The 26285-nt window shown below is 37.9% G+C and overlaps 1 protein-coding gene across 1 annotated transcript in view; it reads right to left on the bottom strand.

Annotated features, from left to right (window-relative positions):
* Window positions 1-12525: 12525 nt before the first annotated feature.
* chd4b (chromodomain helicase DNA binding protein 4b) overlaps window positions 12526-26285 on the bottom strand; it is a 69622-nt gene continuing 55862 nt past the window's right edge. The window contains 8 exon segments of the mRNA XM_028810042.2: window positions 12526-13160; window positions 13614-13777; window positions 13897-14092; window positions 20724-20856; window positions 22930-23038; window positions 23192-23350; window positions 24785-24856; window positions 26008-26188. Of these exon segments, the coding sequence (XP_028665875.1) occupies window positions 13146-13160; window positions 13614-13777; window positions 13897-14092; window positions 20724-20856; window positions 22930-23038; window positions 23192-23350; window positions 24785-24856; window positions 26008-26188 (1029 nt within the window). The 3' untranslated portion in view covers window positions 12526-13145.

Raw genomic sequence — 26285 nt, 5'->3', positions numbered from 1 at the left:
TAAGAATAAGGGGGATGTGCAGGACTACAGTAACTACAGGGGAATAAAATTGATGAGCCACAGCATGAAGTTATGAGAAAGTGTAGTGGAAGCTAGGTTAAGAAGTGACATGATGATTAGTGAGCAGCAGTATGGTTTCATGCCAAGAAAGAGCACCACAGATGCAATGTTTGCTCTGAGGATGTTGATGGAGAAGTTTAGAGAAGGCCAGAAGGAGTTGCATTACGTCTTTGTGGACCTGGAGAAAGCATATGACAGGGTGCCACGAGAGGAGCTGGGGTATTGTATGAGGAAGTCGGGAGTGGCAGAGAAGTACGTAAGAGTTGTACAGGATATGTACGAGGGAAGTATGAGAGTGGTGAAGTCTGCAGTAGGAGTGATGGATGCATTTCAGTTGGAGGTGGGATTACATCAGGGGTCAGCTCTGAGCCCTTTCTTATTTGCAATGGTGATGGACAGGTTGACAGACGAGATTAGACAGGAGTCCCCATGAACTATGATGTTTGCTGATGATATTGTGATCTGTAGCGATAGTAGGAAGCAGGTTGAGGAGACCATGAAGAGGTGGTAATATGCTCTAGAGAGGAGAGGAATGAAGGTCAGTAGGAACAAGGCAGAATACATGTGTGTAAATGAGAGGGAGGTCAGTGTAATGGTGAGGATGCAAGGAGTAGAGTTGGTGAAAGTGGATGAGTTTAAATACTTGGGATCAACAGTACAGAGTAATGGGAATTGTGGAAGAGAGGTGAAAAAGAGAGTGCTGGCAGGATGGAATGGATGGAGAAGTGTGTCAGGAGTAATTTGTGAAAGACAGATATCAGCAAGAGTGAAAGGGAAGGTCTACAAGACAGTAGTGAGACCACCTATGTTATATGGGTTGGAGACAGTGGCACTGACCAGAAAGCAGGAGACAGAGCTGGAGGTAGCAGAGTTAAAGATGCTAAGATTTACACTGGGTGTGACGAGGATGGATAGGATTAGTAATGAGTACATTAGAGGGTCAGCTCAAATTGGATGGTTGGGAGACAAAGTCAGAGAGACGAGATTGCGTTGGTTTGGACATGTGCAGTGGAGAGATGCTAAGGATAGAGCTGCCAGGGAAGAGGAAAAGAGGAAGGCCTAAGCGAAGGTTTATGGATGTGGTGAGAGAGGACATGCAGGTGATAGGTGTAACAGAACAAGATGTAAAGGACAGAAAGATATGGAAGAAGCTGATCCACTGTGGCAACCCCTAATGGGAGCAGCCGAAAGAAGAAGTTAAGCAAAAACTGGTCACTAATTAAGAAAAGAGAATAAAAACTTGCAACCACAGTAGCTCTTCAGGACTGGAGTTGGAGACCCCTGTTCTATATAGATTGGGTAAATCTATCCTGGTGAAAACCTTTAATTCGCTTAAAATGGAATACTGGGTTTAATAGGATCAGTATTGGGGGATGTACTATACTATTTCTAATATAATTAATTTTGTGATTAAAAAATATAGCAAAAGCCTCACACGTTTCACTGGAAGTTTTTGGAGGCATTCCATTAAGTGACCTTGTTTTAGCAGACGATTAATAGTAGTGAGTAAAATTCATGGATTATAAGCATTATTTATAATTTTAGAGAAGCAGCACCGCCTCTCAAGATGGACTATGTTGTTGTGTTCTGTTATTTCAGCCTTCAATATTTCATAGTGAAATGTCAATTTAGTTTTTCTCCATTTACTCTTAGCTTCATCCATCCATTATCCAACCCGCTATATCCTAACTACAGGGTCACGGGGGTCTGCAGGAGCCAATCCCAGCCAACACAGGGCACAAGGCAGGAAACAAACCCAGGCAGGGCGCCTACTCTTAGCTTTCTGGCATGTTTTCTTTAAATCAGACACTCTTTCGGTCTTCCATGGTATAACAGTGGAGGAGGATTTTTTAACTGTCTTTTAAGGAGCAACTATGTCAGCAGCAGCTCTCATTTTACCACTAAAATTTCCCACCTTACTATTTACATTATTATCACTATTGTAGTAAGCTCTACAAACAGACTGGTTGCTTAAAATGTCAGCAAACTTTGAAGCTGCAGAAAAATCTAAGAATCATTTTTAACTATACACTTTTAATTAATTGTAGCTATCAGTATTTCTACATTATATAGTAAGAGAAAATGGTCTGATAAAGCAGCATTCATGATCTGCCTCACATTAACTTTTAATTCTTTAGTAATCACTAAATTAAAATGTGTGACCCCCTCGTGTGTTGGCTGACTAACATGCTGGCTCAAATCAAAAGAATGCAGGAAGTTCATTAATTCTTTTGCTTGTATTAACGATATGAAAATTAAAGTCTCCAACAATTAGGAACCTGTGATAGTTATTATAATTGACGCTAATTCTGAGAATTCCTCAAAGAAAGGCTCATTATATTTAGTAGGTCTATAGTGTCGAATAATGGGGCAAAGGGTATCAACAGGTGGAGTAAATATTTAATACATTGACATTACTTTGTTTGCATCCTTTGAACAATTTATTGTACTCACAACAACATATTTCTTGAACTATATGCAAATTAGAAACTTTGCAAAAACAAATTGGTTCAACTAACCTAATCTTTCATCAGTTTCTGTGATTGAAACTCTATTATCTAGTAAAAATGATGATTCAGGCAGCATCTCCAGACTTTATAATTTTATTGCAAAGAGTATACCCCTACATCTGGGGTGTCCAACTTCTAACCCCTTTCCTAATTAGTGACCAGTTTTCACTGCTAATTACCTTCTTTTCCTTACATTTTAATAGCCATGTTTTTAAGATTTTAGTCCTCTGAATTGATTCTTTTCTTCATTAAACAACAGCCAAACAGAAATGAGATGTGAAATAAGCCAACAGATGACCAGCTAAATTGGATCATCAAACTCTAACCAATTTGAGTCTAACCAGTTTCTTAATGAGAATGCAATTCTTGTTCTTAATTAAATCTGCTATTTAATTCCATGGCTTGTTGTTACTCTCATTCTGCCACAGCAGACATAGAAAAAACAGAAAATCAAAAGTTTTGTAAAAGTACACCATCAAATGTTTTGGTTACCTGAGCAGGTCATTTTTTCTGAGACCTTTACCTTACTTTATATTCAGACATTGTTATTTACTGGTCATGTGGTAGCTCATTTTGTGTCTCATTACTGTTTGGCTGCTAATTAAGGAAAAAGAAACAACTAAAGGGTCCCAGTCAAGTTAATGAAAACTAAGGAAAAAAATAATAATTAGTAGCAAAAACTGGTCACTAATTAAGAACAGGGTTTGAATGCAAACCTGCAACCACTGCGGCCCTCCAGGACTGGAGTTGGACACCACTGCCTTAAATGGTCTGAAGTAACTAGAATCGCAGATAAAGAACAGAATCCAGCTACTGAGGAGATCCACTCCTTGTCACCCTATGCAAAGCATGGTGTAATTCAGCTAACACTGTACATTGCACTCACTTAACTAGGACTATCTAAATAGGACAAGTCTAGAATTGTGAATAATGTTATCAGACAACTGTTTCACTTTTGGAAGTGCCCTACTCAGATCACACTGGGGAAAAATCTTTTGACTTACAACAATTCCAAATCCTTGAACAGCATTACTGATGCCTAATAGGACAAACATTTTGTCAGAATATCTTTTTGATATATTACACTACATTGCTCACTCAGTATCTTATTTTATCCTGGAAAATCCTAACCCACTTTCCACATTTTAGTAGGAAAGGATGTGTTACTTTACCTAATATTAGAAAAAATAAAAAAACATCTCTTCTCTACGAGGAGTGATCCAAAGGTTTTTAAAATCTAGCCAAATATTATTAATATTATAAAATTCACATGTTGGGCCTTGGTTAAACCCTTGTCATGTCTTAATATCCAAATATCTTTGTGGGATTTCTTCTTATTAATCACACAGTTCTCCGACTTGGGTAAAGGAGGGGTATGGAGATTGATTTCAAACACAAATGCCATAATAATGATAGTTAAATTAATCCTGTCTTATTGATTTTGTAAAATTACACTGCAGAAAATTACAGTTAAAGTAATGACAATTGATCTGTAAGGAAACTGATACTACAAAGTACCAAATTACAAAAGTAAATACTTCCTGTAACTTGTGAAATCATCTCCAATACAGAATAGCTAAAGTAAGGTGTTTCCTCAGCCAAGAAATCAGTAACAAGACCCTTTACTTTAATTCTTCCTTTGAATTGAATTACTAAACAGTTGAGCACTACAAGGTGCATTGCTGCCTCTTTGTGGATAGGAGAGAGAATTGCACCACTATCTGAAATAATTGTGGATCACGGATACAGCATTGATTGTATAATTCAAGCAACACGGCATTTAATTGAATTCAGTTATGTTGCAGTGGATGTTGCCTCCAACTTCTTGTGTCCATTTGGGGTTTGCATGTTCTTTCCTTGTTTATTTGGGAATCTAAATTTTATTCTGTATGATCAATACATTAAGAATCATTAAGGCTTCAGTGTTTACCTAAACAGATTTTAAAAAATAATAAATGGAAATTAACTAGGTGATAATTCTTAAACACGCTGTGTATAACAGAATGTAAAGACACACCCAAAAAGATGAATAAAGACAATCATCTATAACAGTCATGTCTTTGCATTAAATACAGTAATCATAAAATAGTCATCAAGACACATTGAAAAGACTCCTGTAAATGTCAGAGTGGTTACTATTGTGATACGTGATGTAAATTAACTAATGACTCTAAACTAACCAGCTTTCTGCCCTACGTTCTCCTGACAGTGGATTACCAATTTCCTGACAAATAGGAAACAGCAAGTGAAACTCACCTCTAGCTTCTGCACCAGACCATTTTCTTTTACTATTTAATATAGAAATAATGATAGAAAACATTCACGAGAAGCATATTGTTAAAAAACGCTTCTTTGATTCATCAGCAGCTTCAGAATTTACAAACATTCTAAGCAACCAGTCTGTTTGTAGTGCTAACTACAATAGCGAGGATAATGTAAATAGTAAGGTGGAAAAAATTAATACTAAGGTGAGATCTGCTGCTGACATAGTCGCACCTGAAAAGACAGTTAAAAAATCTTCTAGCATTTGTTATACCATGGAAGACCCAAAGAGTGTCTGATTTAAAGAGAACATACCGGAGAGCTGAGCATAAATGGAGAAAAACTAAACTAACTATCCACTATGCGATATTGAAGGTTAAAATAACAGAATACAATAACATAGTCTGTCAAAAACACATTACTTTAACATGGCTTTCTCATAACTTCATTTTAATTTAATCCTGATGCTCTGCATATTCAATTAATTATCATTAATATTCATGGTGGCTCCAAAATCCGTACTAACCCCTACTCTCTCTTCTGTTCTTTTTCTGGTTTTCTGTGGTGGCGACCTGCGCCACCACCACTTAATCAAAGTACCGTGATGTCCCTACATTGATGGATTAAAGGCTAGAAGTCCATGTGACCATCATCATCAAGTCCTTCCATGAAAACCCTGAATACAATGAGGACTGATCATTTATGCTAGGTAGAATGCCTAGAGGGGACTGGGCAGTCTCATGGCCTTGAACCCCTGCAGATTTTTATTTTTTCTCCAGCCGTGTGGAGGTTTTTTTTGTTTTTTCTGTCCTCCCTGGCCATCGGACCTTACTTTCATTCTATGTTAGTGTTCTTATTTTAATTCTTACTTTGTCTTTTTTCTTTCTTCATCATGTAAAGCACTTTGAGCTACATTATTTGTATGAAAATGTGCTATATAAATAAATGTTGTTGTTGTTCCACAATCAACACTCATTCCCCCCAATGAAGTGCCCTCTCTCCACTGCTCTTCTCCCTCCATACTAATGACTGCACCTCCAAGGACCCCAATACCAAACTCCTCAGATATGTAGAAGAAAGAAACATCATAAAACTAATCAGAAATGGTGCCAAGTCTGCATACAGAGGGGAGGCTGAGCAGCTTCTCCTTAGGTGTGGTCAGAAAAATCTGGATCTAAACACGCTCAAAACTGTCGAGCTGAGAGTGGACTTTAAGGGCGGGGGAGCCCAATGCTATCTCCCTTCCCCATACTTAATTTTTCTCAGTCACTTTGGTACATTTCTCTGATCAGAATTGAAATTTTCAAAACTACAGTATGTGTCCAACTTCCACATCATCTAGTCACTTGTGCAGATCATAAAAAGTAACGTCTCAATCTTTTGAACAAACTAAATATGTTTTGGTATAGTAATGCAAATGATTATGGACAATTGTCTACTGTTTTCTACATTATCAATTGCTTATGTCATGTTGAGCAAAATGTATTATACTTGCTCCATGTTGAAGAATCTTTCCCTCCAAACATTGAGCCATTAGCTCATTGCTTGTCATTAAATTGAATATGGTTGAACCAGTTGTTGTAATCTGTCAAGAATGTTTTCTGCACATTTCTATTAGACCTTTTCTGTAAAATTGTCCCAAATTGATGAATTGCTCTCAGGTGAATCTTGAATTTTACCAAAGGAGAGGGATGTTTGAAGCGTTATATCAACCAATGATCAACGAGTCAGGAAGAACAAGAGTAGCAAAGCTGTGTGGTGAAAGAGTAGGGAGGCAAAAGAGAGGAGGAGGGAGAGGACATAGACATGCTCTCAATAAAATAAGGACCACATTCTCAATTGCAGGCTTACAGTGGCTGAGGCTGTTTGAAGGGTGCAGCCGAATGTTGTGACAACAATAGTGTCTTCAATCATTCAAACATTTCTGGAAGTGCTGCCTGAAAAGGATCCGGGAACACGTGGAGTACTTTCAGGGACCCTAACAGCACTTCCGCAACACTTAGGAGTGCTGCTGGAAGAAGATCAGAGTGCACCTGGAGCACTAGAAAAGAGGCTGCCTCACTCTGTTCAGGGAGCCGGAGTCGGGAGGTGGAGGACAGAACTTACGAAGAGAGGAGTGGAGGCGGCAAAAGAAAAGAAAAGGAAAGAGCATTACTTGTGGGAGAATAGTGGGCATTGTGTGCTTTGAAAGGAAAATAAAATAAAAAGCGTGTGCTTTTGGACATGTGTCACAGTGCCTATCTGTGTCAGGGCTGATTTACCACAATGTACATATAAATACACACATGAAAGGAGGAAACCCAGCATCTGGTGATGTCCATGAGTTCAATACTTCAGGCTGTTATTGCCAGCAAACGGTTTTCAACCAAGTATTAGAAATGAACATTTCCAGTTACAGTGATCCCTCGCTATATCGCGCTTCGCCTTTCGCGGCTTCACTCCATCGCGGATTTTATATGTAAGCATATTTAAATATATATCGCGGATTTTTCGCTGCTTCGCGGGTTTCTGCGGACAAAGGGTCTTTTAATTTCTGGTACATGCTTCCTCAGTTGGTTTGCCCAGTTGATTTCATACAAGGGACGCTATTGGCAGATGGCTGAGAAGCTACCCAACTTACTTTCTCTCTCTCTCTCTTGCGCTGACGTAGGGGGGGTGTGAGCAGGGGGGCTGTATGCAGCTGCTTCCTGAAGGACGTGCTGCACGGAGCTTCGCATACTTAAAAGCTCAAAAGGCACGTATTGATTTTTTATCTCTCTCTCTATCTCTCTGCTCCTGACAGAGGGGGTGTGAGCTGCCGCCTTCAACAGCTTTGTACCGGCGGTGCTTCGCATACTTAAAAGCCAAAAAGCCCTATTGATTTTTTTTTTTTGACTGCTTGCTTTGCACTCCTTTGAAAAGGAAGATATGTTTGCATTCTTTTAATTGTGAGACTGAACTGTCATCTCTGTCTTGTCATGGAGCACAGTTTAAACTTTTGAAAAAGAGACAAATGTTTGTTTGCAGTGTTTGAATAACGTTCCTGTCTCTCTACAACCTCCTGTGTTTCTGCGCAAATCTGTGACCCAAGCATGACATTCTAAAAATAACCATATAAACATATGGTTTCTACTTCGCGGATTTTCCTATTTCGCGGGTGGCTCTGGAACGCAACCCCCGCGATGGAGGAGGGATTACTGTATTTAATTTGTCCAATTACTTTTGAGCCCCTGAAATGAAGGGATTGTGTTAAAAAAATGCTTTAGTTGCCTCACATTTTTATGCAATCGTTTTGTTCACCCCACTGAATTAAAGCTGAAAGTCTGCACTTCAACTGCATCTGAGTTGTTTCATTTAAAATTCATTGTGGTAATGTACAGAACCAAAATTAGAAAAAAGTTGTCTCTGTCCAAATATTTATGGACCTAACTAACTACGAGCAACCAGCTTATGAGCTGAAACAACTACTCTATAATTTTTTAATCAGATATTTCTCAGCCAATTTCATAAGGTGGATGTTGACTACAGTTGTGCTGGGTTTATAGAGGCAGAGCACTGCCCCATATCCAGGTCTTCGGAGGTCACATGGCCAGTCTTAACCAGTTTAGATACACAGACTGCCTTTTGACCCTTGTGTGGTACTGGCTGTTTTTTCCAAGGTTGGTGGGTAACCTGTTTGCCCTGTGCATGGTCTGTGTTGGGACAGGGGGGAGATGACAAAACAGTGCATGTGCATGAGACACTTGATGTTAAGTTTCTATTTAATTTCTCCTCCTTAGACCCTGATCTGGATAACCAGGTTAAAAGAAAGGATGGAGCCGACTCACCCAACTTCATTTTTTGTTCATCTTCTCTTAGCAGTGGCACACAATGCTTTTGGCTGCTACTCATACAGGAGTAACTTGTTAATTCAGCTACAAAGTGACCACATTGCAGTATCAAAGAGGTTATACAATTAACCCTAAACACTTTAGTCATCAATCTGAAAATAAATTACTATTATCAAATTCAGAGCTGTCATTACAAGTACAAATACAATCCCTCCCTGGAGTAAATGACCCCTCTCAAGTGCCTTTTAGAGATGAAAGCAGGAATGCAGTCTAGAGTGGCAGTAAGCAGGTGTGAATGGGCTAAAACTTTGGCAAAAGTGGTCAGAAGTGGGACCAAAAAAATCATCTCTACCTCAGGGGGAAACTATGAAGCAAGTCTTTTGATTACATTGATAATACCATTGTCTTGTCCTCGTACCTTCAGGACACAGGTGCATTATTCGCCAAACTCCACCACGGTTGCATCTCCATACCCATTTCTCTCCAGGTAGATATAACATCCCATAACAAGTTCAGAACAACATCTTTGACACTTAAACCCAAAAGACAAAATTATAACCTACAATTCTAAACATTTGCATTGGCCTGAATATAATCACTCAAAACGTCTCATATAGAGTGGTCTACCAAAAACAAAGACAGTCCTTATAATTAGTGTAAGAAAACGGTTTAGTGTAATTAAAATTCATTCTGCTCTAACACGGCCATTATAACACCCCAAGATGTCAAAATGATTTAAGAGAGGAGTCCTTCATTTGCAGGGATTTGACTGCGCTGTTCAACATTGCAAAGGTTGTTGGAATGTAGTACCTGAAATGATGCTAAAGGATGGCCTCAGCAGGTGCACAGTGGAGGACTTGAAAAGGATAACACTACCGTCAGTGCATGAAGGAAAAGTGTGCTGTTGACTTAAACAGATCACGTATTCAACAAAAAACATGAAGGTGTTCTCTTCAAATGAAAGCAATAGCCATAAACGTCAACTGCTGATTCCTGCCAGTTTTCTTTTCATAACAGCTAAATGGGTCATCATCAGTGTCTTGACGAAGATGTATGAGTAATGACGAATGACTGAAGGAGCCTACTATTTTCACTTTAAGTAGATGTAACTTAAGAAATTACTTGACTGAAGTGTTAAAAAATCATGAAGTGAATTAGTACAGCAGATACCAAATATTATTTTAAAATAAATTCTTCAACAACTCCACAGGAACACAGATGGAGAAAAAGGCAAATTTTATACAAACTTTGGAAAGTGTTTCTTCCCATAGATAACCGTTGACAGATGGAACACATTACCAAGTAATGTTGGGTAGACTTAATTATCTCAGAGGTAAATTTGACAGAAAGGAGGGCATTAAAATACAGAGTTTAAAGGTCTCTAAAAAAATTGATTAAAATAGCATCAGTTCTTGTCAAAACTATTAAATGTTAACACCAGTGCCCCAGTAATCCCACTGCAGAGCGAAATTGCCAATGGCGGCTTTTTTGTAAGTCAAACCAGCATTTAACCTTAAGAGCTTAAATTGATTGCACACTACAGAAAAATAGAAAATAAGACCTGCCCCCGCCCCCCCCCCCCAAAAAAGAAATTAAGCGATGCATGGCAGACTAACATTTGCTTCCTCCTGTCTGAAGTACTAATCACAATAGGATGATGTTCTTACTTGCACTGTACAGACTACCAGGCATTGGTCTGCCAGGAGCGGGTCTATAAATCTAACCTCTGAAAGCCTTAATGGACCAGGCTATGCACCAATACTCATCCAGAAGGTAGAAACTTTTCACACCCTAAGTCAACAGAAAATGTCATATCCTTTGTTAATAATTTGGAGAAAGCTACCTTCCTTCTTCACTAGATCTGTTTTGTAACCAATTCCCTATTTTCTAGGACATCCCCTCCATTATAAGGGGAATTCCAGTATCTGGACTGTAGAAGCAGAAGACCACATATAGTTTTGTGCTTAGTTTGAATCTGAGCTTTGCTGAAAAAAATGTAGTGTAAAAGCAACAAGTTAAATCCTGATGAAAAAAAATAAAATGTTAACTGATCGCTAACCTGCTTTTAGAGAAATTCAACAAATAAATCTATGAGGTCTGGCTTTCTTTCTCCTGTAAAGAGAGCGCATTATTTATGTTTAGTGGTATCATCTTTTACACTTGGATATAAAGAAATATACCAGTCTTCTGTAATCCTTGCATTATCAATAACTTTTACTTACCTATTACATGTCTAGTAACCTAGCTCCAAAAACACTAATTTATGAACACAAACATTCATAAACGAAGATTCTAGTAACATGACACACATTTTATGTGTAAAATCTCCTGCAAACCCCTGGTCTGAAATGATTCCATCTTCCAAAACTGCCTTTGAAACACTGGATATGGTTCACTCACTGAGATACAGGAAAATCTGGAATGACCCTCAGTTTTTATCTCTCTGTCATAAGGCATTCAAGTCAGACAGATTTCCAGATTCCACAGTCACTTGTCTATAATCACTTTGAAGGTCTAAGGTGCTCTTAACTCCAGCATATTTCAGAGCTACTGATTTATCATAGAATTAAATTAGAAAAAAAAAGGCTCTGTATTTTGAGAATGTGTGTCTCTATGATATCATATTCAAATACACAGAAGTTTTACTTTCCCCTTGTGGTCAACACTCATGTTTATACAGGGGTGTAATTTTTGGCACATTAAACTAATGTGGTTGTCCTCTTACTGGTTGTGCACACCAGTAGCCAGTTTAATACATACATGATTGTTCATAATTGAACTTTCATTAATTTTGACAATTCAAGACCTCCATATCTTTTAGTGTCCAAAAACGTTTACTATTTCAGTCAGAGCAGTGATGATGTTTACTAGTTAATTCTGAATTGGCATAATGTTTTAGAATATTATGATTCCATACAATTACATTATTCTCTCCCAGGCACCATTTCCAATGCAGGCAGAAAGCTTGACAGATTGACATTTGTGACCACTATTAGTCTAAGTATTTAAAACAAAAAGGACTTGTGCATTTACACAATAATTTAGTTAGATCTGCTGGTGGGGTTATCTTCAGTTCTAAATTTTTTTTTTTTTTGTTCATTTTACTTGGCTAGTGTCAGGTTTTCCTCAAGTTATATTTATCTCCGCAAATCTAGTTAAACCCAGAACTCTTGTAACCTTGGATCTTGACCTGAACATGTAATTGGTTATGACACATCTACTTTAAGTCATATTATTCATTTAAAAACACAAGAGTTGACTTATTCTCACAAAAATGCAGAGGTTTGAACTAGAATTTTCCTTCTCTCTCACTCTCCTGTAATGCGATTAATCGAAACTTGCATGCTTTAAAAGCCAAACATACATTAAAAACAAAAGTGAATAATTATATATACATATTGCACAGGCATTTCTGCATTTTAATGTTTTTCTATTTAAATATTTAAATGTAGAAGATAGTGTTCCAGGATTAAAGATGGAAACAAGGTTTATAAAAAGAAAAATTCTACTTCTGCAGAAACATGTAAACAAACTAATCTAGCACTATCATAAACTGCCTCAGGCTGAATCATTGCACAGCAATATTCACTTTACTATTAACCAAAAGAATCTGCATAATATACACAAGGAACAGGAGAAAAAAATCATTTTATTAACAATAGTTTAAAATCTAACTTTACAAGGTCATTTTAGACAGCTACCTGCTTAGCGAGGTTTGCCTGTGCTGTGCTTTCATCATGTAAAACGAACCAGCAAAGTCTAAATGTAAATTTACTGAGAGCAAAATGCAGCCCAAAATATTTTGCAAAAACTGTACAGATATTTACTCTGCACAATTGTCAAATGGTAAACAAATTTAACAAAAAGTCCACAACTTACACCAATCAAAACATATTTCCCATTTTTTTTATTTTAATATATAAGTTGTACACAACTCATTCTCATTTCTAAAAGCACAACAGAGGTAGACAAGTGTGCGCAGAAAATGTAAGAAACCATTCTGGGAGGCTCCTCAAGCACTATTTCATGTGTGCTTGGTTTTTTTTTTTTTTAAATAGATTTCATTCATTCCCAACAACCTAACCTGACAAGTTTCTCTTAAAAACCTCCCTAACTCTGCCCCGCCCCCCCCCCCCAAAAAATGTTTCAAGTAGTTGTTTTTTTGAAGATTTCAATCAACATGTATCATGTACTATTCTTATGTACATAAGGAACATAAATTTGATATTTGTCCATAAATGCCATATTAAGCTACTACTTTTTCAAAGTCCATATGCTTTACACTTGGGTCCAAAACCAGAATCAGTAAACAAACAACAGGGAGGAAAAAAAAAATAAAATTAAATTAAATATCTTTTTCTCCCCCTTCTCGTTTAGAGTTCATAAGAGGGTGTGGTCACAAACTGGGGCATGAAGCTGGTTGGCTCACAGCCAATAAGGAATGTTCTAAGATTCTTTTGGAATTTCTTAGCTAGTCCAAATGGTAAAGGTGTGCACATGACCTTCACTGCTGTGCTACCTGCAGAGAGGAAGACAGGAAAAAAATAAAATAAACAATAGTCCTAAATCTTAAACCATACATCCAAAATTTCAACACGGCTTTGTTGATTTTCTGTGATTCTGAACTGGAGTATGTTTTTCTGACAATAGGTAGATTGTTCAACTTTAGATTGTATGGTGTGACAGGAATTTCTCTAGGAAGGAATGCCAATCCACCACAAGGCAAAACAGCCAAAATTTCCCCAGCAAACAACGAAGTCATTAACAATGTTTAGGTGATCCTAAATTCAATCTAGCAGGCAATTTTTTCTGCAGCTCGTTCTAAACAGCTGTATTCAAAAAACTAATAAAAATTTACATTTAGCATCATTATTTCATTGGAATTTTTTTTTTTTTTTACTTTATGGTCTGATATGTCAATCCAAACTACAAACATTTCCATGACAGGTGAATAGAAGACAATAGTGTTTACCTGCTGTGGCTGAGCTTCTGTTCCCCGGCTTGCTAATCTGCTTAGAATGTTTCTCTCCGACATCTGCAACCTCACAGCAACAGGGGGAATTCTTGCAATAGTTGCTGGCAACCGTGTAACATCAGCCTTCATATCACTGAGTAATTCTTCTAATTGCTTCAGAACTTATTTATATATAAAAAAAAAAAAACAAAAAAAAACATGCAGAGGTTACCCCCTTTATTTTTGTAGGCAAAAAACATTCCAGAATCATCTTTTCTGGAAATCTCCACAGATTCCTCACCTTTATGAAGAACAGCATTTGCAGGTTTATTTCCAGCCATCGATTCCTTGGATAAGTGCTGGTGACTTTCAGCAAGGCACTCTACCTCAGCAAAGCGAGTATTCAGTGCCATAGAAGGGTGTGAGGGGTCCTCTGACATGTTCAAGTAAGCAGCACGACGCAGTTGCTCTTCAATCACAAGTGCTTGCTCCAAGAGCTTTAAAAATAAAAATATCCAAAATTAAACAGATTAAGGACCTCTTTAAATAATTTTAAGTATTAATGCTACAGTAAAACAAAAACAGGTCATACCACATGTTAGTGAAGTTTAAAGCATGCATCGGTTTATATGTCATTTCAGCCTGTTTACTTTTGCTGAACTGTTAGCCTAAAATTAAACCAACGGTCATTTAATTCATAGAGGAGTAGCCTTTCAGATTTTACAGGATTCTATAGGTTACCTCTGGGTGAATTGACTGGCCATGCGCATCCACACGCAGATGTGTGCGGTTCAGTCAATTTACTTGTTTACGAGTTTCGTTATTGCAACACATGCACTGCACTCCACTGGTGTATAAAAGGGCATATATGCAAGAAAAGGCGGGGAGGAGAGACAATCCAGAAGGTTACAATTAAATGAAACTGGTGAAAGAAGAGAGTGAGAGGTGAAGTAGTAAGTAGGCAGGCAGCTGGGATAGTAAGCCCTGTGGAGGAGCATGTGGTCGGCTTTAACTCTTTTAGGGCGGATGTCGACTTTTGTCGACAGGAGGGGTTGAAGGCGAATGTCGACAAAAGTCGACATCCAGGGATAGGGGGCGACAATCAGCTGTTAATGGCGACAAATCTCACTGTCACGTCACAGGCATTCCCTCTGTGCTTGGAGGAATGCTAGACTCGTTGACTCGGCAAATAAACATTGCGTGTGCGTGAGTTGCGAAATGTAAACAAAGGCAAGATGGCACAGACATGTGAAAAGGCAGCGAAGCAAGTGCAGAAAAGAAAACACTCGGCAGACCATGTTTTGCGCATTATCGCGGAGTCGGACTCTTGATTTTTCAGAATCGGACTTTATTGGCAGTGATCAGGAGATCGAGCAAGAGAGTTAGAAGCAGGCATCAGCTGATCAGACACCAGCCGATGCCGCGCCAGCGGATCTGCTGCCAGTTGAGTGCCTTCGCACAGCCGATGCATCTACGGCAAGGTTCGCATGGGATAAATACACAGACATTGATCCGTTGAGAGCCGATCTGGCTACCGGAGTTTACAAGACGGCATGGCTTGCTGTTGGACACGACAGATCACCAGCTGCTGTACTTCAGGCTGCTTTCTCCTGATGCTGCTTTTCAGCTACTGTCAGACGAGACAAACAGGTAGGCAGAGATTTTTTTTGAATCGCGGGCTGCGTTTGCATCGCATTCTCGTTTTTCAAAGTGGAAACTCACAACGAAAGACAAGATGAAGCGCGCTGTGGCATTACAAATAGAGATGGGACAGAACTGGTGATATAACTTCAGGGAGCATTGGTCCAAATGTGTTTTGTCCCCTGGTGGCTTAGGTACGTGCTGCTGCAAAGTTTTATTCACTTCTGTAATAAACAGAAGCAAATCCCATGGGGTGAGCCAGGCTATAATGCCATACATAAAGTTCATAAAGTTTCAGAAGATGAAAAGAGGTGACAATACGGTTTTCATGCAGGCAGAAAACTTGGTGGCAGTGGCATGGCACGATGGCAAATGGGTGACTTGTCTCTGTACAGTACACACTAACAATATATGTTAGAAAGTGCAGCAACAGACAATTAAAAAATAGGCACCAAAGCAACACATATTGTAAGGAGTGCAATGTGGCAATGACTGAAATTGGCTGCTTTGAGCGAGATCAGACTTTGCTGTGTAAAATGTATATGATATGTATGTGAAATCATAGACTATGCAGGCTCATACAACATGCAAGACAGTAACATTTGTCAAAAGTAAATATTTTTTGTTGATTTGATATGTTAAACAATTGATTTGTGTTCTTTTTTAAAAAATATTAGTTTTTGGAAAAATATTCAGCCGTGGGAGAAAAGAAACAAAAAAAAAATTAGCCCTAAAAGAGTTAAATTGAGATAGAGGGCATTCTGGCTGTGTGACAAAGTAGCAGGAGCAACTCAGTGTTCAAAGGGTGCTCCCAAATAAGGCCAAGGACAGGTAGCAGGAGACCAAGCAGAAAGGCTACATGTGGAGCCCTGCTGGGAACCTGGGGTGACTCATTACACATTGGCTGTGCCTGCTGTGAGGACATCTCCACAGGCGGCAGGATCACATGCAGGTTAAGCAAAGGAGATGTCAGATTTTGCACTGTGGTTTTTAGTACTACTAGAAGCAATGTAGCTCTTGCATTTTTTATTTTTTTTTCCACCCAAGATTTCTGCCTTTTGGGACTTTAAACCTTGCTTTAAAGGCTTATTTCATTGGATTTTAACCACCACTAATCACTTAATTTTATTTAATTTACCGAAGATTATTGTAATACACCATGTACTTTATAATAAAAATGTTCAAAGCACCTGCAACTTCTTCTTTCAGACTGTGTACTGTGTCTTCATTTGCCCAGCTCATCCCTGGTCTATGACTAACAATTGTTCTGGGTTCAGGCTACCAGGAACCATGGAGCCAACCCAGACAGTTGACATACTGTCTCTAGATTTGATCTCAATTAGTGCCGATTGGCAAAATTAGCCAAAGCTTTCTTTCCGTCAAATATGCCATGTTTCCTAGAAATTTGCCATACAGCCAGCTTAAATAAGCATTTTTCAAGCACCCCATGATGCTTTGCGAGGCCAAAGTGATAAAGAGTTGTAGCTGCCCTGCATAGAACTTTGACGCATGCCAACTATAAGATAGTTGACGAATTGGCCACAACTGGGTCAAAAGCAAAAGAGACTAGTGATGTGCACTGAAACCACCTCCTGCCACGGAACAGTGCTGCACAGTATTTTTCCCCCCATCTTGTTTAACCACACATTTCTTTCATTCCCAGTCATTTCAACCCCTGGGACTCTTCGACTGCTGTATATGGGACATCAGTGAACTTAAAGGTAAAAATATGTCTCAAAGCCAAAAAGTTTGAGAGACATTGGTATTTTTGATTGTCGAATGGAAATCTGGCAAATAAACTTGTAGCATTATTAGTACTGATGGATATGTAACACTGATTATTTTTGGCAACACGTGCTCAGGAGCAATCTGAAAACAAGCCTTAAAGGAGCCCTCCCCATCCCCATCAGAAAACAGGGACACTTAAGATAACTGCATCATTAAAATCCACTCGAAACTAGTTACCTTCCTCCTCCCCCATGGACTTCAATGCATTTCATTAAGTTTGAGAACATTTCTATAAGATCATCAAACTAGAGGCAAAGCAAATTCAGTCGAGTTCTCTCATCACTAATCTTGATCTAAACAGTTATCTATAATTAAAGGTGACATATAGTATCTCACAAAAGTGAGTACACCCCTCACATTTTGTAAATATTATATCTTTTCATGGGACAACACTGAAGATATGACACTTTGTACACTGACTACTTTACATTGTATCAGCTTGTATAACAGTATAAATTTGCTGTCCCCTCAAAATAAAACTCACAGCCATTAATGTCTAAACCGCTGGCAACAAAAGTGAGTACACCCCTAAGTGAAAAATGTCCAAATTGTGCCCAATTAGCCATTTTCCCTCCGCGGTGACATGTGACTCGTTAGGATTACAAGGTCTCGGGTGTGTTAAATTTGGTGTTATCGCTCTCACACTCTATCATATTAGTCACTGGAAGTTCAACATGGCACCTCATGGCAAAGAACTCTCAGAGGATCTGAAAAAAGGAATTGTTGCTCTACATAAAGATGGCCTAGGCTATAGGAAGAGTGCCAACACCCTGAAAATGAGCTGCGGCATGGTGGCCAAGACCATACAGCAGTTTAATAGGACAGGTTCCACTCAGAACAGGCCTCGCCATGGTCAACCAAAGAAGTTGAGTGCACATGCTTGGCATCATATCCAGAGGTGGTCTTTTGAAAATAGACGTACGAGTTCTGCCAGCATTGCTGCAGAGGTTGAAAGGGTGGGGGAGTCAGCCTGTCAGTGCTCTGACCATACACCGCACATTGCATCAAATTGGTCCGCATGGCTGTCGTCCCAGAAGGAAGCCTCTTCTAAAGATGATGCACAAGAAAGCCTGCAAACAGTTTGCTGAAGACAAGCAGACTGAGGACATGGTTTACTGGAACTATCCTGTGGTCTGATGAGACCAAGATAAACTTATGTGGTTCAGATGGTGTCAAGAGTGTGTGGCAGCAACCAGGTGAGGAGTACAAAGACAAGTGTGTCTTGCATACAGTCAAGCACGGTGGTGGGAGTGTCATGCTTTGGGGCTGCATGAGTGCTGCCGGCACTGGGGAGCTACAGTTCATTGAAGGAACCATGAATGTCAACATGTACTGTGACATACAGAAGCATAGCTCGATCCCCTCCCTTTAGAAACTGGGCCGCAGGGCAGTATTCCAACATAACGACCCCAAAACACACCTCCAAGACGACCACTGCCTTGCTAAAGAAACTGAGGGTAAAGGTGCTGGACTGGCCAAGCATGTCTCCAGACCTAAAGCCTATTGAGCATCTGTGGGGCATCCTCAAATAGAAGGTGGAGGAGCGCAATGTCTCGAACATCCACCAGCTCCGTGATGTAGTCATGGAGGAGTGGAAGAGGATTCCAGTGTCAACCTGTGAAGCTCTAGTGAACTCCATGCCAAAGAGTTAAGGCAGTGCTGGAAAATAATGGTGGCCTCACAAAATATTGACACTTTGGGCACAATTTGGACATTTTTCACTTTAGTGTGTACTCACTTTTGTTGCCGGCGGTTTAGACATTAATGGCTGTGTGTTGACTTATGTTGAGGGGACAGAAAATTTACACTGGTATACAAGCTGTACATGGACTACTTTACATTGCATCAAAGTGTCATATCTTCAGTGTTGTCCCATGAAAAGATATAATAAAAAAATTAAAAATGTGACGGGTGTACTCACTTTTGTGAGATGCTGTAATACAAGCGTACATCATTCCACTTTTACATTTTGTAGTCCATTGTATAAATTTGAAAATGAATGCAAATTTTGCATATGGAAAATTCCACCCCACCTTTATCACTAATGCCAAATACCTAAAATTAGCATCTGGTACAAATGATTAGAGCAACTTTAGAGAGGATCTTAGAGGAATCCGTCTAGTTTAAGCCACAGATATTTATCTTTGTGTGCTCTTTGTTGAAAAAGTGTGTTATTAGCATATCTATATACAAGTAGCTCTCTGGGGGCTTCAAAAAGAAGGTTACAGATCTCCTAACAAATTGAAATCAACATTCTACTGTCAACAAGACCATCTACAAGTGGACAACATTTCAAATAACTGCCAACCTATCCAGGCCAGGCTTTGCTGCATCAGGTCTTTATTTTATCACATTGAGCTTTAAACTCAACCAAGGGTGGACCTTAAACATACCAGTAATCAACCAAGAATTGACTGAAAACAAAGGAAATGAAGGACTCTGGAGTGGTCTTGATGCTGTGGGGGGAATTTTAAATAGGCTCTGCACATAGTACACCCCTCAAACATCACATAGCTGAAAGAACTCTGCATCAAGGGTAGGAAAAAAAGTTTCTCCCAGTCAATGTCAAAGGCTGATAGAATATTAAAAGGAAACATCTACTTCAGGATGCTTTTGACAAAGGGGGTTATATTATACTACAGCTACTAGAAACCAAGGATGAACTTAAGCCATTTCAGTCTGTGGAAAATTGTATCTGTTCATATCTGAATCACACTGTTTCATGCACCTATTTTTAAAAATCTGAAAAATCTGAAGTATACTTGGGATCGTTTAAAAAAAAAAAAAATACCTTGCTTTTTCAAAAAAAAAAAAAAAAAAAAAAGCTTGCCATTTATTATGTGGTAAGGATGGCTATATCCAACTTTCAATCAGTATGCTCTCTCAAAAGCACACATTACAAACATTGAGAATATTAATATTTAACCTCCTTGGCATTAATCTTGAGCATAATTCAGCCTCGAAATTCTATGCAATTATGATTATTCACGGACAGGCCCTGGGTGACCTGTAATGATATGCTTTATTGAAGTGTGTCTTAAAATAAGGGTAACAACCCATTTTAGGATGTGTAATATCTGAACATTGGTTGCACACAGTTTGCAGAACGACATGTAATGTGTTGCTGCAGGAAAGAGGAAACTGAAAAAAAATTTCTAAGAACCACTGCATTATAGTATATGTTAAGTTCTAATAACTTCATGGACAGTATTGTACTACCATCTGTTAAAAGTATTAACAGCATGCTACAAAAAACAAAACACAAAAAAACACACAAAGTGAAATAGATGAATGATACGACACTGTATGAACAAACTACCGTGATAAGCCTATTGAATCAGTCATGTGAAACTTCACCATAGTGCGACAGTAACTGCATGACAAATAGGCAAAGTAATTCCGTCGAAGTGGAAGGAAAGACTTTAACTCCCCTAAGCAATGTTCACAATGAGCAACTGTCAATGTTCATGTCAGATCACTAATCCTTGTGCTATGGTATCCTGCAATAGCACAAGGACTCTGATTGTGCAAGTTAGGTACAAATATTCTACACTCGTGTGCAAGCAACAGAAAAACACATTAAAGGTTTGCAAAGAAATACACTTTGAATGTCCTGATTGTATCATCATGCATTGTGTTGAAGGTGGTCCCGAAAAATCTCCTTTTAATCACCTCGCATACAAATATAAAGCCTCTTACCTTGAAACGGCGTGCTAAAAATTTGTTTTTGATTTCCAAGAAGTTTCCTCGATTCATCTCTCCTTTAAATGGCTCATTTAAAATGGCATATTTAGGATCATTCTGTATGTCTTGCCACCGGGCATATCCATGACTATTAGTTTAAAGACTCAAGGAAAAACAAAAAGTATATCTAGAACTGAACTCATTTTTATTCAATTGGAATTGTTACAGCAAACACATGCACATATCCTAGCTAACCAACTAATCAGATAGCTACATTTATATTAATAAACTAGGGGGCTTTGCCCCCTGCTCGCTTCGCTCGCCAACCCCCGTATTTGCTTTTCCGGATACACACTTTGAAGATTTTTTTTTTTCTTTGAATTGTTGCTATTTCATTAGTTTCACTTATTTCAGAACTTCTGTAAAAACAATATTTGTAATCTTGCGAGTCCCAATATGCTGAATCTTTTTAATCAGGTCAGGATAGGTTTCTCCGTTTGAAATTTCAGCACAGACAAAACGATCTACATCATCAGCATTTAATTTTTTTTTTTTTTTTTTTACAAAGTAAAAAAGCAAGTAGAGTTCTGCATTGGACTCCTGTCTGTAAAGTCGTGCTATTTTCCTCTCACAGTTCCAAAAGTACATGGGTTTACCAAGGTGATACCCCAGCTTTTGTCTAGGTTTTTGTACAAGGGCTAGACAGAACATTTTTGACTGGTGTAAATTTAGGTTTTTAAATAAACAGACAGATAAATATATATACATTAACAAAGTAACCAATAAATGCATTTGCGGTAAACTCCGTTTTTGAAATTCTCAAGATTCTTTATTTGTCACATGCATAGTTATAAAGGACAATACGCAGTGAAATGCATCCTGATCTGCTTATCAAAAACTGTGCAAAGTTAGAAGAATATCAGTTAGATTAACAAAAAGTCATAGATCGAAAGATAACAGTATAGTAGAACATAATAAATAAGTAAAATTATGTGAATAAAGTAGAATTAAGTGTTAAGGTGCAACAGTGTAGTAATTATTGTGCAAAACCTAAGTTAGACTGGTGCACAGTTAAATGAGGCAGTTTGCGCTACTGCGATCTTTACTTTTTTATATTTTCTAATTCTCCTACTTTCATATCCTTTAATTTTCTCCACATGTGTATAGCGCCGTTTTTTTTTTGAGCCTTTCTAATTTCCCTGGTTTCATAGTCTCTAACCTGCTCTGCCATGTGTTTATCGCCAACGTTTGTAAACGTCTCTATAAAGTTCTACTTTGTCTTTTACTCACTGTCATTTAATTCTGAGCCGGATTGGGCATGCTTTTTTTCCCCAATTCCACTTGTTCCAGGTTGATAATTACTTTCCTTATTTTCTGAATTTGCACCTTGATTATTCTTTTTGGCTCTTTTTTCTGTCCTACGCATTTGAGTCTTTTTTTCTCCGCGCTTCTTCGTTTAATCGTCGATGTTTCATTTCTACCCTATTCATTTCTACCGTAATGACCTTATACACTTTATATGCACTGAGAGCCCTGGAGCTGTGTGTGCTGCATGACAGCCTTTACACTACTGGTTTATTTTTTTTGATATTGCTTGTAAGTAGGGTGTGTCTTGCAAGACTCTTGTTCTATGTTCCCGTGAGACGCTCCGTGGCAGGTCTCTTTCGTCTCGCGGGTCTTTAAATTATGTTCCGAGAAAGATCACGTATCGTAGACTATCAGGACAGGGGACAGGATTTCTTTTTATAATAGATAGAAAGTGGGCTAAAAAGACATTGATCAAAATGTAATATTTGCTTACTGTAGCACAAGGAATTGTCCTTAGTCCAGTAAAGGTTGAATACAACCATCTGAAACAACATATTCCAAACTTCAAAACCTTTTCAGACAAGCATACAAAAGGGGTAAAGTATCTTCCCTCAACCTTATGGACAATATAATGGGCTCTAACATTTCCATCTTGCATTTGTTCTAAGCACACCCCCATTTACTTTTCTTCACATCATGAAGTACTAAACAGTAAGCTAGGTCAAATTTTTGTAAGAATATTCCCCCCCCCCCCAACCCCACCAGTGGTGCTTATTAAACCAGCCAGTTTTAAAAATACTTTTTAAAATCCATTGAATGTCTATCTGGTGGAATGCCTGCTAGGATTACAATTACTTATTTATTTATTTTTTTTGCAATACCACTCATTCAGTACTATGGCAAGAAAGGATACTTTATAATCCCAGCAAGGAGCCAGTAGTCATGCCTGCGATGCCAGATTTCATAAGTTTTTTTGGTAACTGTTGCAGCACGTTCTTCATTTTGCCACAATGAGTGAAGCTCTGTAAGATAAAACAAAATATTAAGGGGTATTCATGCAAGACTGCCAACACTGGCCTAAAAGAGCATATCCTAAAAATTCTAGTTATTAAAATATTTAGTAAATAAAGAATAGATTACATATTTAAGTAGAAAGGTAAAACATAATAAAATACCTGTAAAGCCTCCATCTGCAATATTGAACATAAACCTCTGTTTTACCACTTTTTTCTTTTCTTCACTTGGTACATTAACTGATTCACCATTCTGCATCTTGACTTCCACTTTTCCATCTGTTTTCTCCTCTTGCTTGGTCTCCTCTTTCTCTTTATTCTCTGTTGTTCAACAACACACAAAATGATAAAAGGCTCCTGCTGATGAATACCATCAAAACATACTACTGTAAAGCCAAAACAGACCCAAATAATTACTAACACCCCATACTTAGATAAAAATGCATAGTAAAGAGAGCAAATGACTTCTGCTTTTATTTTTTTTTTTGTGTTTATACTATACTTTACATAACATAAAAGAACCAATACTTCTGTACCAAGTCCACACCATTAATTCTAAAAACTTAACAGTACCAGCCTTATTATAGTATAAGAAATATTGAGCCAGAGTCTGTAATGTGCTCAGGTATGAATGCAAAAAGACAAATTACTTTGAAAGGCACAATCATACACGTGAAAAAGGTAAGTAAAAACATGTCATGTACATTTATTAAATATCACTCTTTGAAGTTTTTTTTTTAAAATTAGCTATTGATCCAAATATAAATCTTACAAATAGCAAATATTCTAAACCTAAAACAGACTAACAAACCAGTTTTTAACAGGATGTTGTTTTTAGAGTTTGATTAAATTAAAGTATCCTGTATAATCTTGGAATTCACGAACTCAATTACACTTGTTGCACTGGGGAAACCCATATGTCTACCCATAACTAGCTTTAAGCCCTGTATTTTAATATTTCTGAATGTCAATACATCTAGTAGGAAAACTACAGTTCTGGGAAAATGGTTGAATGGAGAAAATGGGTAGAACAAATAAACTCGACCCAAAGAAACACCTGGGTTATGATTTGAATCCTGCCTCTACAAGCTGAAAGGCATTCCATTTACCACTGCATCGATGCACGGTGTGTATTTTTAAGCAACAAAGAAACTTGAATTTTTTTTTTTTTTTAATTGTATTAAGTGGGAAGAATCATAATTAGTTATTGGGTCTTTAAGAAATGAAAAAATAGTGTTAGGATCGTCCCCTAACCACAGGTATAAAGTTATGCTTAATCAGGGAAACCACTTAAAGCACGAAATCAAATATCTGACCAAGTTCCTTAGAACAAACTAAGCATGTCCATGTAAGCATACGGAGTATAAAGAAATTTAACATACTCCTTTTAAAGTTAGCTACAGATCTTTGAAAGCTAACTTTACTCTTTCAGGGTGGTTTCCATGATTACCTATCACACACTTACCCTAAAGAAAAATACATCCAAAATAACAGTATATTCATCAGTTAGCTCCAAAGGGATTAAAATAAACAAAGTTTTCCCAGAAACTTGTACATATAGCTGTTAGTCTATTGGAAGCATTTGCTAAGCTTAAAATAGTTTTTCTAAATTAATGGTTGTCACCTAAACCTAAGTGCCTGTTGCCAAGTTTAAAAGCAAAACCTTTTCATATGTACATAAAATAATAAGGGGTAGATTTCACATTTGTGTATATGAAATGCAACCTTAAGACCATTCCTAGAATGCACACTTGCCTTTCCTGTCCTCGGCAGAAGGGATGGAGTCATTTTTATCAGCCTGCTTTACATCTTTCTTCTCTTCATCACCTATAACCCAAACAAAACCCAAAAAAATTCAAAAAAAAGAATCAGCCAGCAGCACTCTTGTAAAGCTGGTTGCATAATGCAACGTGCCCAGGTTTGAATTTGTCTAAGTCAGAAGGGCAGGCTCTGTATGCAGGAGAATGTTCATCTACAAGTACAACTCACATAATGCAACAATGAGGAATAAGGAACACTGGTGTTTTGGACCTCACAAACAGAAAAGAATGTCGTCATTATGATGTCTCGCGTTTAACGTACCACAATAGAATGGGGGGGGAGAAAAAAAATAAAGCAACACACTGCAACTGAACTTGCTGTACCCGTTAACCCTTTGTACAGCACAAGCTCCATCAGGAAGCACATGATCCCGGTAGCTCGTGAGCGACGTGTTGGAGACCCCTTGATTAGTAGAATACAAAACTTTCATATGCAAGCATGCCGTGTTAAATGTTTTTCTGAACATTATCAAATGACTATAAAAGATGTTCCTGTTATGGCCGACATCCTTATTAAAATATAGACATTTTGCTTGTGAACCCATATTTTTGATCATGCTGTGAAAACCCTAACACACTACAAATGGTAGGGAAAAATGTGTTCAAATGAGCTTGCAAAAACTGGTTTCTTCCTTCTGCTTTCTCTTAGATATTAATTTATGAGCTCTATTTAGAATAAATCAACTTTCAACACTCTCCTGTCAGCTAGTATTAAGAGTCCAGTCTTGTAAAGTAGTATATTGGAGTAATTAATGGAATTTAAATGACAATTTAAGTAAACTGCATGTTCAGCTTTAAATTTGGACAGAAAAATTGACAAAGAAATCAAACATCTCCAGGAAAGCCAATCTTTGCTGCTGGCCATCAAATGGAATGCATTTAGTTTTTTTTTTTTTTTAATGCTACACTTTATATCGGCTCACTCTGACATGGAACAGCAAAACAGCCATATTGATAAACCCAAAATATTACCAATTTCAACACCATTTCCATCAAACTGCAATTTTATCATAATTATACCATTTTTTTTTTTTTTTTTTTTTTTTAAAAAGTTGGTCCAAAATGTCAAAGTTCTAAATGAAAAATACAAAGATTTATTACAATTCACCCACATTCACTTTAACTTATAAAAATAGACCAGAGGTGAAACTTTCTTACCCTTACTATCAGTCTGCATGGGTTCTTCACCTGTGTCTTTTTCCTGAGAGATTTCAAGTTTAGAGTCTCCAGTTTTCTCAGTTTCCTTTTCACATTCGGAAGTACTGCTGGCCCCATGTCCCTGTACCTTGTCAGGATTTGCTGCAGGTCTTTTTTCTTCTTCATTAACCATCCCAGAATCCTAAAAGTAGTGCAAATTATTGGTGAACTTGTAGCACAAATATATGTACGTTAAATACATTTTATAACTATCTGGCAAAACTTTTCCACTAAAGGTT

This window comes from Erpetoichthys calabaricus, chromosome 9 (assembly GCF_900747795.2).
Source record: "Erpetoichthys calabaricus chromosome 9, fErpCal1.3, whole genome shotgun sequence".
NCBI classification, from domain to species: Eukaryota; Metazoa; Chordata; class Cladistia; order Polypteriformes; family Polypteridae; genus Erpetoichthys; species Erpetoichthys calabaricus.
This window is presented reverse-complemented; position numbering and strand designations above follow the sequence as displayed.